This window comes from Pungitius pungitius, chromosome 9, assembly GCF_949316345.1.
Source record: "Pungitius pungitius chromosome 9, fPunPun2.1, whole genome shotgun sequence".
Taxonomy (NCBI): Eukaryota; Metazoa; Chordata; class Actinopteri; order Perciformes; family Gasterosteidae; genus Pungitius; species Pungitius pungitius.
The window spans coordinates 15,018,931-15,034,810 of record NC_084908.1 but is presented as its reverse complement, the minus strand read 5'-3'; the positions used below and the strand labels follow the sequence as shown (position 1 = coordinate 15,034,810).

The 15,880-nt window shown below is 49.1% G+C and overlaps 1 protein-coding gene across 2 annotated transcripts in view; it reads left to right on the top strand.

Annotated features, from left to right (window-relative positions):
* lef1 (lymphoid enhancer-binding factor 1) overlaps positions 1-15,229 on the top strand; it is a 38,260-nt gene extending 23,031 nt beyond the window's left edge. The window contains exons 5-11 of one of the 2 annotated variants that reach the window (XM_037471678.2): positions 1,793-1,883; positions 2,442-2,561; positions 3,230-3,392; positions 4,168-4,275; positions 5,929-5,977; positions 6,577-6,618; positions 13,739-15,229. In XM_037471678.2, coding sequence (XP_037327575.2) covers positions 1,793-1,883; positions 2,442-2,561; positions 3,230-3,392; positions 4,168-4,275; positions 5,929-5,977; positions 6,577-6,611 — 566 coding nt within the window. In that variant the 3' untranslated portion in view covers positions 6,612-6,618; positions 13,739-15,229. The remainder of the gene's footprint in view (positions 1-1,792; positions 1,884-2,441; positions 2,562-3,229; positions 3,393-4,167; positions 4,276-5,928; positions 5,978-6,576; positions 6,619-13,738) is intronic. The other variant, XM_037471674.2, reaches the window with a different exon arrangement.
* Positions 15,230-15,880: the final 651 nt, after the last annotated feature.

The window sequence follows — 15,880 nt, the reverse complement described above, 5'->3', positions numbered from 1 at the left end:
GACGCCTGGAGGTCTTTTTTTTTTTCTTCTTCAATTTGCTCTATTTGATCTTTACTCTCGCAGCCCAACAGAAACCCAAGCGATCCAGTTTGCACCCGAATTTGCTGCAAATGATTTCCCCAGGCATATTCATGTGTGTACCAGTGGAGCTAGGCTGCAGATGCTTAAAGAGAAATCTCTCTTATTCTCTTTCTTGCACTCTCATATCGACCATTTGCTGCTCCCCTTTCCTTAGTGGGCTCAGACTTTGATCTGCTCGTTAATTATGAAAAACAATCATGGATTTTCTCATTATTAGCTCTAATATGCACAGGGCCGCAATGCAATGGAAGGAAGGTCGAGCAGAGTTGGGGGGGGTGGGGGGGCTTTAAACATCCTTCTATATGTACTGTGTGAAAAAAGGAAGAAGAAACATAACATGGGAACAATAATTAGAATTTATATTGTTTCCTGGTTTTACAATGAGAAGCATGTTAGTGTTCGGAAGTGCGAGTGTGAATCCTTGTTGGGAACATGTGTACAGGGGAGTGAGTAATTAGGCACCTTAGGGGGGGTGAGTGACAAGGTTAACACGCTGGGGCTCTCTCCAATCTCCCTTGCCGCCTCACCCCTTGCCTCCTTCCCTTTTGCCCTGAGGAGAGCCCTCAGGAGTGTTAGGTGGTGGATTAGTTGGCGGGGGGTAGTGCTATGCGTGCTATGAATCCAGCGTTGCAACATTGGCTTTGGAGCTATAAGCTCCCCCGTTCACCCCGTCTCTCCGAGGAGGGAGGCCCCTTCAGACCACAGCCTGGAGAGAGAAAGAAGAGAAAAGATAGAGGCAAGAAGAAAAGGCGAGCTCCAGCAGGGATTAGAAGATGCTGCTAATCTGGAGGCATTTGGCCTCTTTTCTTTGTGTGTCTATATGTGTGTTTGAGCACGCGTGTAGGCACATCGCACTTGTGTGCGTTTGAACAGTGTTTCATGATATTTTCAAATTTATTGATCCTGGGTAAAAGGAGAAATACAACAAATAGGTGTCTCCCAAGAGGCTACGTGAGTTGCTCCAGATCTATTTAAATATGAATAATTTTACAGCCCCATTTCCCAGTTATCTTTCAACTAAAAAAAAGAAGCCCTCGACCTTGAAACCCAGTAGGAGCCGACGAGCTGGAGATGGAGGAGCTTAGTACAGAAGATCAACCGACAGTTAGTCCAAGTCAATCCCGTGTCTACAGGGAAAGCTGCAGCCACAAAGACGGAGCCTCAATTAACCAGCTTAAAGATGCTGAGACACACTGGAAGGACTCCAGCTAAGCGGGGTAAAGGGGATCCTTTTTATTCCAGATTGATAAAGTGAGGTCAAGAAGCGTGTTCAAGGCCCGACATTGTGCACTGTCCTGGACTTTTAGCGGACCAGGAAAGTGACGGAGCGATGGCTTTTGAAGGATATAATCTTAACTAATGATATCACACGACACAATTGGCAAAGTTAGGACCTGAATCGCAATCGGCTCAAAGAATATAATAACAAGACCTGACAGATTATTCAATTCAAACTTTTGGTACTTTTTCATGCATGCTCATCCTATTTAGAGGTACGGGCCACAAATGGAAACACTTAAGATTAACATTTAAGTTGTTCATACTCTCCAGCTGCTGTCGTTCTGCAAACTTTCTCCGTTGGCACTTGCCAGCGTTTGGTTATCTGTGTTTTTTAGGCACGTTTCACTTGTCAGATCTACAGGAATGCAGATGTGTAAGTAATAAAGTGTAACCTGAATACTTTCCAACTGTTGTGTTGTTGCGTGTCTAGGAATGCAAAGGCATCACCAGGGACCAGACATGACCAACTTCTACTCCCTGTCTCCCGGAGGAGTCGGGCAGCTCACGCCCCCGCTGGGATGGTGAGTCACACGGACCACAGCCAAAGCATGCGCAGTCCATCCATGTGAACAAGGAGCGCTTACGGGCCCCGTCCCTTCGCGTCGGGCTCCCCCTCCGACACCGTGCCGGCGTACAGGGAGGTCTGCTACAGGCTCCTCTGTGTGCCCAGCACATGTCAGACACATATGGCCGCTTAGCCACCGTCAGAACTTTCTGGAAGTACTTCTTTCTCCTTCTCTCGCTCTCTCTCTCTCTCTCTCTCTCTCTCTCTGCAGCCTTGTCTCATTCCTGTGCTTTTTCTCACTTGTTTGTTCCAAACATATGTTCATATGTTTTGTGCTTCCTCTGTATGTGTCAACATGATGTTTGTAAAGACATGGCTTTGTAGCATACATTGAGTGAAGCCAGATGTAAGGTGGGGGATCAGGCGACAGTTGAAACTCATGCTCTTCAGCTTTCTTCCTCCTTATATCTGACTCACACCTATTGCTACTTGACATTTGGGGGACCCCTCTATGCTACTGTCCTCCCTGGTCCTCCTGTAATGAATCAAAGCCTGCTTCTTGCTGTTATTGCAGGTTCTCGCACCACATGGTGCCCGGCCCCCAAGGTCCCCACGCCACAGGGATCCCGCACCCGGCCATCGTCAACCCACAGGTCAAACACGAGCCTCTGCATGAAACAGACATCATGCACATGTGAGTCCTGCAAGCACAAAATACCTTCGCCGAACACTCGCACACGCTGAAACAACACACTTCCAGGTACTCGTGCCCTCCGCCACCACTCTGTCGGAGCCTGGTTCTCATTCCCTTGATGTGAACAGATAAGCGGCGAGGGCCCGTGCTCTCCTGATAACAGGCCTACGCTCCGTTTGTCCTCAGGGATCACAACACACTTAACACTCTGCAACAGATACAGGTCCTAGATCTGTGCTCGGATGGAATTGAATTCACATCCCCAGTGTGTGCAGTGGGAAGTGCTGTGAGGACCCTGAAGTGGTTATCACTGATATTCCCATTATTCATGGCCATCCTGGCACCAAGACTTAGTATCAAAAAAGGTTGTTAGAAAGTAGCAGTGTTTTTGGGAGCGATTGCCAGTGTACAGGGGACGAGAGGGTTTGGTTGCCATTACTGGTGAAGTAATCTCTCCGCGTTAAGGCCTGCGACTGATTAAAAGGGCAGGGGCCCATTGCGTGCCTCGCCATTGGCTGACAGCAACCAGACCCTCGCTACTACCATAACGGCTCCGCAAGCATCCCCCCCACCCCCCTCCGCTGCTTTGCTCTTTCATGCTCTCATTTTTTGAAGTTATTTGTTCTTTACCTCCATCTGTTTGGTTGTTGGTGTTGTTTTCCTTACAGGAAACCTCAGCACGAACAGAGAAAGGAGCAGGAGCCCAAAAGACCGCACATCAAGAAGCCGCTAAACGCCTTCATGCTCTACATGAAAGAAATGCGTGCCAACGTGGTCGCCGAGTGCACGCTGAAGGAGAGCGCTGCCATCAATCAGATCCTGGGACGAAGGGTAGGTGAAATCGGTCAAATGATCCCGGACCCTGTGTCACTGCAGTTGATCTGAGTTAAATCCTGAGGGGACCACAGTTCAAGCTGTGGTTGTAACGATATTGCATAGGCAGACTTCCCGGGCCCAATTAGTTTAAAAAGCACAAACGCTCCCTCACTCTATTAACGTACAGCCTTTTACGAACTAGTCGTGATGATTGTCATAATGATTGCCCAAGCCAATTACTTCCCTCCCAGCAGCACAGATACACACTGCCTATCGAGCTGACATTTAATCAAATTGGCTTTAATAAAATATGCCTGGATAATGGCACGGTTGGAAATGACGAGATGTGTTCCTTTTGAGGAAGAGCAACCACGGAGCCATGTTAAAAGCCTTAACGAATAGGCCTGGCGGTTGAGGCAGCCAGCCACAGCAAAGCCCAGTTTGTGGCCTGCATCGGGTAATTGCTCACTGACATAGTTTGAAAAAAAAAAAAAGGCGCTGCTAAATTGGAACCAGTGTTTTGATATGAAATCAAAGTTTTTTTTCCTCCTTTTCTTCTCTGCCTCCCTCTTACTCTGGTGCATGTTAATCCCTTCATCATGTGCCCCCCTTCTTCTTTCTCTCTTTTACCCCCCCCCCCACCCTTTTTTTTGTTCAACACCAAACGTTGAAGATTTTTTTTTAACTAAAACAGCAGCACACTTCTCTTTACAGAGAACATGCAATTGCATGCAAGTAATTGACTGTATGCTATTTTTTTCCCCTCCTAATCTCCCTTGTACCGAAACAGTGGCATGCTTTATCTCGGGAAGAGCAAGCTAAGTATTATGAGCTAGCCCGCAAGGAACGGCAGCTCCACATGCAGCTCTACCCAGGCTGGTCCGCTCGAGATAACTATGTAAGTATCAACAGAACAGATCGGCAGAGGTGCGCGTGCGTGTGTGTGTGTCTTGGGTTTATGTTGTTTATGTCAGCGTTGCATGACTTTACAATGGCACACAGTAGTGACACTCACACACACACACACACACACACACACACACACACACACACACACTGCATGTTAACAGGGCCCATTTGTAGACCCCTTTTGTTTTTTGCCCGATATGTCATTCATAAAACATGTGATCACGTATAAGGAAAAACTGCCTGGTAATGGTTATGCTAGTATTTGATGTCCCATATCAGCATGGAGCTTCTGGGTCGAACAGATGGCGTTCAGCAGCAGCAAACCTTTGCTCCTCTAGCTGCCCTTTTGGTGGGTCAATGTGTGTGTGGGAGGGGGGGGGGGGGGGGTTCAGCCGCATTTAGGATGCAGCATGTTTATTTTGTGCATGTGTCGTGGCGCGCATGCCTACGTGTTTGTGCATTTGCGTGGTGAGGTGTCCGATCCGTCCCGTGGGTATGTGGCGTGGATGAGTTGGTGAGAGAGAGAGCACCAGCCTTTTATTAAAAGTGTGGCTCCGGCATCACGTTCACTCCACCACCAGAGCGCTTTGTGGTGTTTATCTGCCTCCCCTCGGACACCGACAGCATCCCCCCCCCCATTTCTTCTGCCTCCACCGCTCCACCGCCAAAATGCCTCGCCGAGGGGGGGTGACCCTTCTTTACAGATACACAGCACCAGCTAGTGGGAGTTCCCGTTTAATGTCCAACTTTGTTAGTACAAACATATTTGACGGCTAGGGGAGAAAAAAAAAAGAAGAGGTTTGTCACACATGAACCCGTCCCTGAGAGTGCTATTCTGCGACCCCTCCCACTAATAAAACCATCCGCTGCACACAGAAAGCACAGCGTGCCTGGAAACACCCGAAATTAGCTGCTCGCTGGCCCAGACTGGAGCGAGTGGCATTCACAGTTTCGCTGTGTGTACCCCCCACTCTCGTCCTTTCTCTCACCCACTCTCACTCAGTCCGTCTTCTTCCCCCCCCCCCGTCTGCCGCAGCAGTAGAAGGCAGATTAGCTCATGAATAAGTGGATTAGCAGACTTTGCAGCAGGAAACCAAAGTGCTGCTCATATTTGACTAGAACGACACTACGCTGCTATCTATACCTATAGTCGCCCCCCCCTCCCTGGGATTTAGCATAAGCTATAAATCCTCACGCACTCCCACCACCTTGCTGGGAAGAGAGTGGCACTCTTAACAGACATCGAGCCAGACTAGCCTAATTACAGTGGAGCAGTTTTAATTGCACTTCATGCTAATATTTGTCATCAGAGGGACTTCAAAGGAAGTGGAAAGATGACGCAGACGGGTCACAGCAGAGGGACGAGCTGTTTGTCAAATGAAGTTGTTGTCTTAAAACCAGCCGAAAGCGAGCAGCGCAGCGCTTTCACGTCAGAGCCCCCCACCCCCCCCCCCCCCCCCATCGGGTCCGTGCGCCCCTCTCAGCGCGGCAGTTTTGTGGTGGAGTCCGGAGTCCAGGGGATGCTGGTTGGGTGCCCAGCAGGGGATGAGTGAACATGGCAGTCAGCAGCAGGATATCAGAGTGGTCTAGTGAGCGTGAGTGCTGGAGCCACACTTTATGTGTTCCTCTGTATATTTTTTAGGGAAAGAAGAAGAAGCGGAAGAGGGAGAAGATGCAGGAATCAGCCCCAGGTAAGCATGGGTCCCTTCAGTTTGTTTTCTTTTTTTTTCTGTCTGTTGCATTTTCAAGTTGTGAGTTACACCATCTTTTCTGCAGTATCCTGCTACATTTCTACAAATACATTTTAAAAAAAGACACCAAATATCCCAGTAGTCAGAAACAAATACCTATAAAACTGACAACTACCCTCATTCTGGCTCCAGTCGACTGGCTTAATTCTGTGAAGGCAGCAAATTCTTTCTCTCAGTTTCCTTCTGGATTTTCTTTGTGTTCATCTCACCATCCATTTGTCCGCGGCCTCGCTCTCATCCCCGTCGTTCACAAATTACACCTACTTTGGGATTAGTCTGTCCATTCTATATATGACTACTTACCAACTCTGAGCTTTGCACTGTTTGTTTGCCTGCTGCACTACAGTGTGTCTTTCTGCTGACCTTGTTTAGCTGCGCTTATGAGCCTCCTCTCAGCACTGCAACTCTAATCCATTGACAATTACATTTTAAGTAAAATGTCAGTATTTTCTTTCTTCTTTTTTTTTGTTGGTCTGTACACTTTGTAGGCCCCCAAAAAAATACCTAAAAAGAAATTTAAAAGATGCAATTTTCTGCAGGTACAGGCCAGAGAATGAAAACGGCGTACATCTGAGAATATGGTAAGACAAACCTTCCATCCCCTTCCTGTCTGATCAGTTCAATATCTGTCCAGTCTTTTTCCAAACTACCAAACACCGGCTTTAGAGAAGGTACTCACAGACTAATCCTGAAAAGGTCCACCCTAACCTCGCCATAGTCATTGTGTCGGCGGTGTTGAGGCCTGAGGAGGCATTGTTCTCCGCTCAATGGCCTCAGCACAACGACCCGTTCGTGTGTGTGTGTCTGTGCTTTCGTGCATGTGTGTGTGTGTGTGTGTGTGTGTGAACATTGAATGGGTCAATCCAATGTTTTTGTTTGGAGCACTGGTTGGATTAAAGGTCTTGGTGTTGTGTCAGCAGTTTGCGGTTTATTTCTCCTTCATCACGCGTTAGGAGATTGCCCAAATAAGAAAGGGTTTGGAGGCTATTGCTTAATAAATCAGACGGCTCGCCCACTCTGTGCTTTCTAAACAAACGCTACATCTGAAAACACTTTTACTCGCTCAGAACAGGACTTTTTTTTTTTCTCTGCTGTTGGACGCTGAGACGTCAGCGCTCGGTCCCATATGGACGACATGTGTTGTCTGGTTCTGCATCTCTGTGACGTGGAACAGGATTCAGCAGCTTTTTTGGCAGCAACTTAATGAGATGCTACACCGTAATACGATTTCATGGTATCTGGGGTTTCACGGTGTATATAATGCCTTCATAACAAAGGCACTCGTTTTCTTTACCCCCCCCCCCTCCCTTTTTTTTTTTACATGTGAATGATATATTGATTCAGATGACATGTCAAACCCGAACTGAACTGTCACCTATCCTTTTTTTGTTGTTGTTGAAAGAAGGATTAGCGTTCTCAATGTGGGGCAAATGCAACTCTATTTTCAGTCTGCTTTTCTCTCTCTGGCTATTTTTGCTTTCCATCTCTCTCTCTCTCCTCCAACCCCCCCCTCCAACCCCCCCCCTCCCCTCCCTCCCTGGGAGTCTGGTAGCATCCTGTTGTTCCGCTCCCTTTCGGCAGCCGAAAAAGCCTGGCAGATGTGACAAATCTGGTCTTACGTCCAAATCACCCCAACCAGACAAAGGTTTTCCACTTGATCGATTCCTGACCCGGTGGCTCTCTCTGAACCCAAAATTGGGCCGCTTTTCTTTTTCTTCTTTTTTTTGATCCCACAGTCACACACACAAAAAAAAAAAAAAGGCTGGGAGAGAGCGGGCTCTAAAAAAGCACTTTATCTCTGATCCAATAATTAGCAGCGCCTAGCCGCAGCGGGATGGACACCCTTGCTGATTCTCAGTGACAGCCTTAAACTAATATGCATAATACCGAGGATACTGCCACAACTCCCCAAGCCCTCAATTTATGCAGATCCCAAAGAGCTGGATTGAGGTTAGCTCGGTGTAGACGCCGAAAAACATTTTTAAATGAACTCGTTTGTCTATTTCTTTTCATCTGCCCCAGCCTCTCCCCCGCCTCTGCGCCACATGAAAAATCTGAAAGGAATTTTGTTAATGAGTAAATGCGGAGACACAACTTTAGCACCTATTTGTTTGCTGCGCATTTGCTACGATTGATATCATCTGCAGCGCCTTGTGTCGCTCACGATGAATATCATTCAGCATAGTGAAGTGAAACGCCCCCCCCCCCCCCCCCCGTCTAGGCCGGTTTTCAATTAATACCACTTTATTTTTCTACATGTTTTATGGCTTTCTGCTGAGTTTTTCTGCCTGTGAGGCAAACCGAGAGTTTTTTTTATGGCATGACGTCGGTTCTCTTTGTTATCTTTAGCGTGTCAAACGCGGGGCCCGCCACACAGCTGGCCCCCGCCACGGTGGAGCAGCGCTCCGAGAAGTCGTTTCTCTGACAATGTGAAATCAGGGTTTCCGTTCTCTTCCCAATCGGCCCCCTTTTTTCTTACCCGGGCTGGAAATATGTGCCGTTTTACTCCTCCTTTCCTTGCTGTCCTCTGCGCACCTCTTCATTAAGTCTCCTTCTCCCTTCCCCTCATGCTGTTAGCCCTTTGTGTGACTAAGCCTGCTGATTCACAGCCTTTTGAGATAGATATCTGGTCGAGACATACACACGTGCCCTCTGGGCTTTTCCCCCCCCCCAATTCAGCCACTGCAGACAAAGGTGGCCTTTTAATCCGGCTAGAGAGGGCCTCGGAGTTGCAAACACTTGCAAACTGTCATAAAACTGCGCCTGAGTCATCTCGCCCGGACTCTTATGAAGGTGCCCCTTTGTCGTCAAACAAAATCTACGTCTATACGAGCCGATTTGCCCCTAACACTTGTGCAGGAGGCTGCGTTTTTAATCACATGATCCGGGATAAAAGGATGCTTTACAATTGGTAAAGTCGGGTAAGTGCAGTGAGGGGTCATTTGTAACCTCATGTGCGCGGGACATGAAAGTAGATGGGGAGCTTTGGTGGCCTCTCTCTCTCTCTCTCTCCCCGGCTCCGCTCCCTCTGATGTGTGCAGCCAGAAGTCAGCTGTCAGAAGACGAGGGGGAGGAAGAGGAGAGGGGAGGGGAGAGCAGGAGTATGTTAGGCGGGGAGGGAGCGTAAGAAAAGGGGCCAAAAAGAAAATCCCTCATTCTCTCGAGTTCTCGGTTTACCCAATCACTCTCGACTGCCACTCATCCTTCAGTCTCCATCTCCCATTTCTTTTTCCTCCCCCTTCTCTCTCTTTATGTGTTGCCTCTCATCTTCTCTCTCTCTCTCTCTCTCTCTCTCTCTCAGACCTTCATCACTCTCTGCACATTTCTCTCTCTCTCTCTCTCTCTCTCACAACTGAGCAGCCAGCCACACACTGCGCCTGCAATTAGGCAAGATTCAGCGGCGTCCTCCTTTTCCCGAGTCGTTTCAATTTGGCACCGAGCCTGTAGGCCACGGCGGCACAGCCCAGTGCCTCCGCACGCCGCCTTATTAGTGACCCGGGATAATTGGGGAAGGAATCCGGATTGCAAAACAGACTCTGGGTCTCGCTTTGAGCAGGGCGCAGGAGACGAGAGGATGTTTTTTTTACCCCCCCCCCCCCCCAAACTGTGCTTTTTCACCCACGTGAAGAAATATGTGTGGTAGGTGGAGGGGAACAATTTAGGCTTAAATCAAAGCAATCCACCCCCCCCCCCCCCCCCTATAATGTTTCTATAGGTGGGAAATAGAATCAGAAATATTCATCCCCACAGCCCTCCCCTTCTCTCCCTCCCCCTGACCTCCACAAAGCCCACTCTGTGAAGTAAAATGACCCTCTCAGCACTTAGTATGTGGGCTTCCAGAGGGTGGCAGTATGTCAAACTTCATGTAATTCAAGCATGTGGTTTTAGCTTAGAAGTACAAATCTTGTACACCGACGTGGTTTTGTTATTCCGGCAAAACCTTACGTGACACTTCAGATTGTGGGGGGGGGGGGGGGCTTTGTTTACACGTGAGAAATGCAGCCGTAGTGCTCCCATTGTTTAGACTGGGGCGGGAGGTGTGTTTTGATTGAGTCACGGGCCCATTGTGTTGAGGTTTGGTCAGCTGCAGTAACAGTATGAGGGTCTTTTTGTGATGTCTTCTCCGCTTCCTCTCTTCCTCGCTCCGTCTGTGCCTCCTTACCCCCCCCCCCCCCCCCCCCACCACCCCTCCTTCTCCACCACCACCTCCCCAGCGCTTTATGAAAGAGGTGGAGCTATGTGACCTTGACAAACGCCTCCCTGGTGAAATGCTTATCTCTGAGTTGAAGGCCCCCCCCCCCCCCATGCAACACTGGGACGCGGAACTGCAGGAAGCAGTGTTTATTTTTTATTTTACTCGACTCATTCTGGCAATTGTTGAAGGAGGCTGAACCTCAACCGCAGTTTACAATCTCTTTTTCCCCCCCTTTACTTCCCCCTTTCTTTCCTGCCCCTCTGCCCCGTCCCGACGCCCAATACGAGCGGCGGCGGAGGCCTTTGAAGCGAGACCACAGCAGAAGCGGCAGTAATTGTGGCGGCTCTTTGAATGTGCGCCCTCCCTCCCCCATCCCCAGCCCGCTCTCTCGACATCCCCCGGCCTGCAGCGGCTCAGACTGAGCCGTTCGAGGGCACGCAGCCAGACTTCAGCTGCCCCGGGCCCCCCAGCGATGCCGCCTCAGATGTGGGCAACAACCCCCCGCTCCCCCCTTCCTCCTCCCTCCCCTCCTCACACACCATCCTGTACTCCCACAGTCTCACCCACGCATGGCTGAGGTTTGGGGCTTTGGTGACTCCCCCTCCCCGTTCCCCCTTTTGACCACAACCAGACCCCACCCCTCCCTCGTCTCCAAACGTTAACACACAGACACCGTCTCCCCCCCCCCCCCCACGTGGAAGAGATACATTCACCCCAGCCTGCCTTTTGATTGCAGGTTAAAAAAATGTTTAAGAAGCGATTTCTTTTATGTGCTACGGAGCTGAAGAATTTGCTGACCGTGCACAGCGTTTTGTTTCAAACATCCCTTTGTCTTCCAGGTGCTATTATTTTTTTTTATTTTAATTTATTGCCCTGCTCACCCCTCCCCCAGTGTGTTTAAAAGCGGTGCTGCTACAGATGTATTTAGAGGAGGCTGCTTTGAAAACCGTGTCCCCAAAACCAGCTGTGTGTTCCAGGCCGCACTGCCGTGCCAACGCACACCGCCGCACGAGACTTTGTTCTAAATGTGGGGACAATTATGCTCTCTGGAGCCGGACTGGGCCGACCTCGGTGGATGATGTAACAAAGCTACGGCACTCCTTGTTCTCTGGAGCTCAGGTTGAAATCGATCACGTGAGTCATGGGTGATGGTGGTTGTAACTCCTGCGCCATTCATTGACACGTATGTTGATCAAAGAGGAATTAGCCTCGATGGATTGTTGTATTGGGTATTGTACTTCGTCCTTCCTGTTGGTAAATGGTGAGAAAATGAATTTAGAGTTGTACAAGTGATACTGAACCTTTTCCTGCCTCGGCTTTCACCTGACCGTATCATAAGAATCATGTGACTGCACGTGACTGTGATGCTTCTCTCTGCGATGTCACCACGTTCCCAGATCCTAACAACTACGATGTTAAAACAACTGAAGAAATATGGCCAAATCTACAAAAACGTTGTTCGTCTTTGACCATGACACGTTTTTGAAAGGCATAGCCCTCCATCTGTAGTCTCTCCTCCTAACGTCTGTGCCTTGGTAAAGTCTGGAGACACCTCTCTCCGCTCCGCTTATTTTTAGAGTAATTAGTCGGCGGCGTTTTTCCTCTTTAATGGCACCCGAAAGAAAGCCCAGAGCTGTGAGAAGAGGGCGAGCGGTGGAGGTGGTGGTGGTTGTGGGGGGGGGGGGGTGTCGGTGGGTTTGGAGGTTAGGGGCCTGTGAGGCAGGCGGGCCTCAGCTGCGGCCGCTTTGATTCTGGCCTGCGAGGTGAAAGCGGCGATTGAGACGCGAGCTTGTGCCAGTTATCTTAACCTCCCACACTTCAAAAGCTAGGCAGGAGCTTGTCCGACTCCCCATCCCCCCCCCCCCCCCCCTCCTGCCTCCCCTGCTGCAGAAAAGGAGAGAGAGAAAGAAGGGCAGTTGGGTTGTGCGCGGGGGAGAGTGAGTGAGGGGGGGGGGGGGGGGGGGGGGGACTGAACCTTCGCTAGCTCTCTGAACAGAGGAGCGTTTCATTTCCTGCAAAAAAAAAAAATCTAGGCGGCATTCCTGAGCGCTAATGTCGAGGGGGGAGGAGAAGGGGAGGGGTCAAGTTGCTCCTGAATCCCAGTGTTTGTGTCGGCTGGACCTTGTGAAGAGCTGGCCCGGTGCCCCCCCCCCCCTAACCCACCACCACGCAGTACACATCCCTGCTGTTACCACCAACCTTTTTTTGGAGACTTGGGTCCAAAAAAAGTGTGTGTGTGTGTGTGTGTGTGTGTGTCACACACACACACACACACACACATGCACATGCGCACACTTCTCGCCCGCAGACCCTCAGGCCTCTTCCCCGGGCAGGAAGGCCAAAGCTTTTCATGTCTGTGGAGGGGGGAGGAAAAATGCTCCCCAGGAAACAGGGTGCAGCGTGCGGGTCCGCTTTGAGATCCAGGGATGAAAAGGCGGAGGCGAATAATAGCGAGCGGGTCGGTCTCTGCGCTCCTTTCAGGCTCTCCTGAGGGACGGGAGCCTCTGTCCCGGTCCCTCTTACCCACATGTGGCGAAGCCCGCTGCAGGGTGGTGTTAAGGTGCAGCGAGCGGTGGGGGGGGGGGATCAGCTGACTTCTCTCCCACAAAGAGACACTCTTGGCTTTGCCACCAGAGGAGAGCAAACCGATACCGCAGCTTTTCCTTTTTTTTTTTTTGTCTTTACAAAACATGGCAGGAGGCAACCATCCACCTCTGTCTGCCTCTCCTGCTTTGATCACATATTCCATTTGATGCTGCTCGGCTCTAGAATAACTCTCCTTGGCTTGTCAATAACTGAAGCTAAGTCTTGTTGTGTTAGCTCGAGCTCAGATCACAACAGCGGAAAAGAGCACTTTTGCAGCAATGACACAAACAATTCTCCCCATCGGGGGGGGGGGGGGGGCGACAATCTGCACCTGAAGCGCGTTGGTTCGGATTACCAATTTACCAACGGGGTCCCGTGAGCGTCTGCTGGTTTAACCGAGGTCAGCGCAGCGATCCTCCCGTGTGGGGGAGGACTTCCCCGTCCTGCTTCCCTAGTCGACCACCCGGAGCGGCAGCCTTAATGTCGGCCAGAACAATCGGGCGATACCCCTCCTCCTCCCCCGAGAGAGAGTGAGAGGAGGTATGAGTCAGTCAGTCTGCGGGGAGGGCCAAGACCAGCAGTGCCAGCTGGGTCACGGCAACCCCGCGTTGGGCTAAGATCAAAGCTGGGCCCGGCCCACATCCTGCCACCGACCTATGACCCCTCTGTAGCTCGCCTCGACGCAGCTGCAAAGGCTTTCATTCGCTCAGCTGTAACACCGAGGCGACGCATCGCAAAGCAGCGAGCGGAGGCGTGGCCAATAGCGACAGGTGGCGTCTGAGTCGCCGTGAGTCATCGTGACTCGTCCGGTGCGACCCGGTGTTTCGCCGCTCGTCCTTCGTCGCTTTTGTCCGTCTGCAGATGCAGTGACTCGAGAGTTTGGTTGTATTTAAAAGTTGTTTTGGTTTCTTTCCCTGCAGGAGGAAAACGGGACCATTTCTCCACGTGCAAAGCGAAGGCCGCAGCTACGGGCCTTCTGCTTGAGATGGAGGCCTGCTAGGATCCACGAAGACCCTCAAATCCCCCAACCCAAGCCTCCAGTTCTCAGAGGAACCCCACTGCCCCCCCACCCAACCCCACGACTCCCTTTTTGTCCTTCAACACAGTCACATGCCACCCCCACCACCCCCACCTCCACCGAAAAAACACTTCACTATTGCACTCTCCCCCCGTCCTGAAGGCGTCCGCCAGAGAGACACTGAACTGAACTGAACAAGACAATCATGATTAGTTGGAGCACGCCTCACGCCACCACGTCGTCTCACCGTGAAAAGCTAAACACACACACACACACATAAAAAAAGACTTCAATTTGTCGTCTGTGTTTCGTCACTGAAAGACCGCAGCAAACACCTGCACTGCACCGCCCAGACACTCCAGACACGTCCCTCCGAGTCACCGTAAGTTATTTGTCGCCTCGGTGTCTTTGTATAGTTCACCGGGCCCCCCCCCCCCCACCCCCCCTCTCGGTTCTCTCTCTCTCTCTCCCTCCCTGGATTTTTGAGACCATTTGGGGTTGTGCCCGACCGACCAAACACCTCTTTTTAGACTGCACTAAGGAAGCCGGAGGAATTTCATCTTGTCTTCGAAACGTCCCTGAGACGCCATTTTAGTTTGTTGCTGACCAGTTGGTGCAAAAAAGGATCAACGATTTCATTTGTTTTTCATTTTAGACTGAATTTGATTTTGAATGCTTTTTTGTATCCTGAACCCTTGTTTCAATTTCTCGGTGTATATTTTAGTGAGTTTTTTTTTTTTTAATATTGTTTTTTTTATATAGTGGTATATATAAAATTAAGCTTTGGACACAGGAAAGCCATTTTTCTTGTTGAAGCATCTTGCAGAAAATTGAAACTTAAGGCTTCTTTTGATAACTATTTGTAACAAATAGTGACCTCGAGTCTTGCTCAGATGTAAAATAATGCTCAGTATGTGTACTTTTTAAAACTGTCAGGATATGTCCATTTTCTTGGTATTTTTGCAGGTAACATTAGGACAAAGGCGAGTGATGGCTCAGAGGCCTATATTTTATTGTTCTAAAACATGACAAATGAAGCAGATATATATATTTACCCCAGCACTTGGCAGTCTTTCTTTTATTGCAATGGACCTTTGTCTTTTCTCTCTGGTAGCTAATAGTGTGGTCTTTAGCCATGTTGTTTTATTCCATGCAAGCATCTCTGTAACATTATGATTTTAATGCTCTCTTAGTATTGATTAATGAATTCTTTTTTTTTTTAATTATCATATTTCGGGTCACTGTCATCTTGGTATAGCATTTTGCTTCCCAAGTGGTCATATTTGAACTGTTTCAACATGTTGTTTTTGTAAGAAAAATAAAAAAGGCACCATTGGCTCATTTGATCACTTGTGTGGTGGAAAGACACGAGCTGAAAGTGCCAGATGTAGCAGTCTGTGTGTCATCCTTGGAGATTAGAATGACGTCATGCATATGTGGTAATGCTATATATGTACTGAAACACATTTGATATACGTTTGACCTTGTGAAAACTTTAAACCCCCAAACGCTTGCGGCTACGTTAATACTGTATTATTGTGATGATGATAAAAGAGATCTACATCATGTGAGTCTAAATATCTGTATCAATTGGATCACTTTACAGGCTCAGGTTTTTTCTCCCTCTCTCAACGTAAGGATTGTCTTTTGACTTTAAATAGTGTGAAGTGAATACTGAATGATCAGATCAGAGGCAAAGTGTATTTATAGCCAAGGCTGAATTGTGCCTCTGGAATAGAGCATTCCAAGTAAAACAGCACCACCTTGTGTTCCTGCAGCCTAATTGGAACATTAAAGATTCCCAAAGGCATCTGGCAAATGATTCATTCTAGGCATTGAAGTCAGTTTGAAGTAATTATTCCTAAATGTTTCCTTCGTTTCAAGCAAAACTCAAAATATATTGTCTGAAGTCTTAATTATGACAATAAAATACACCTTTAACATGTACCCATAGCTGAAATAGAACAAAGTAAATCAAAGGTCGAGTTTATTAAGGAGTACATTCGGGGTGCGTGTCCAGTTGTGGACTTGTTTACGCCTTTTA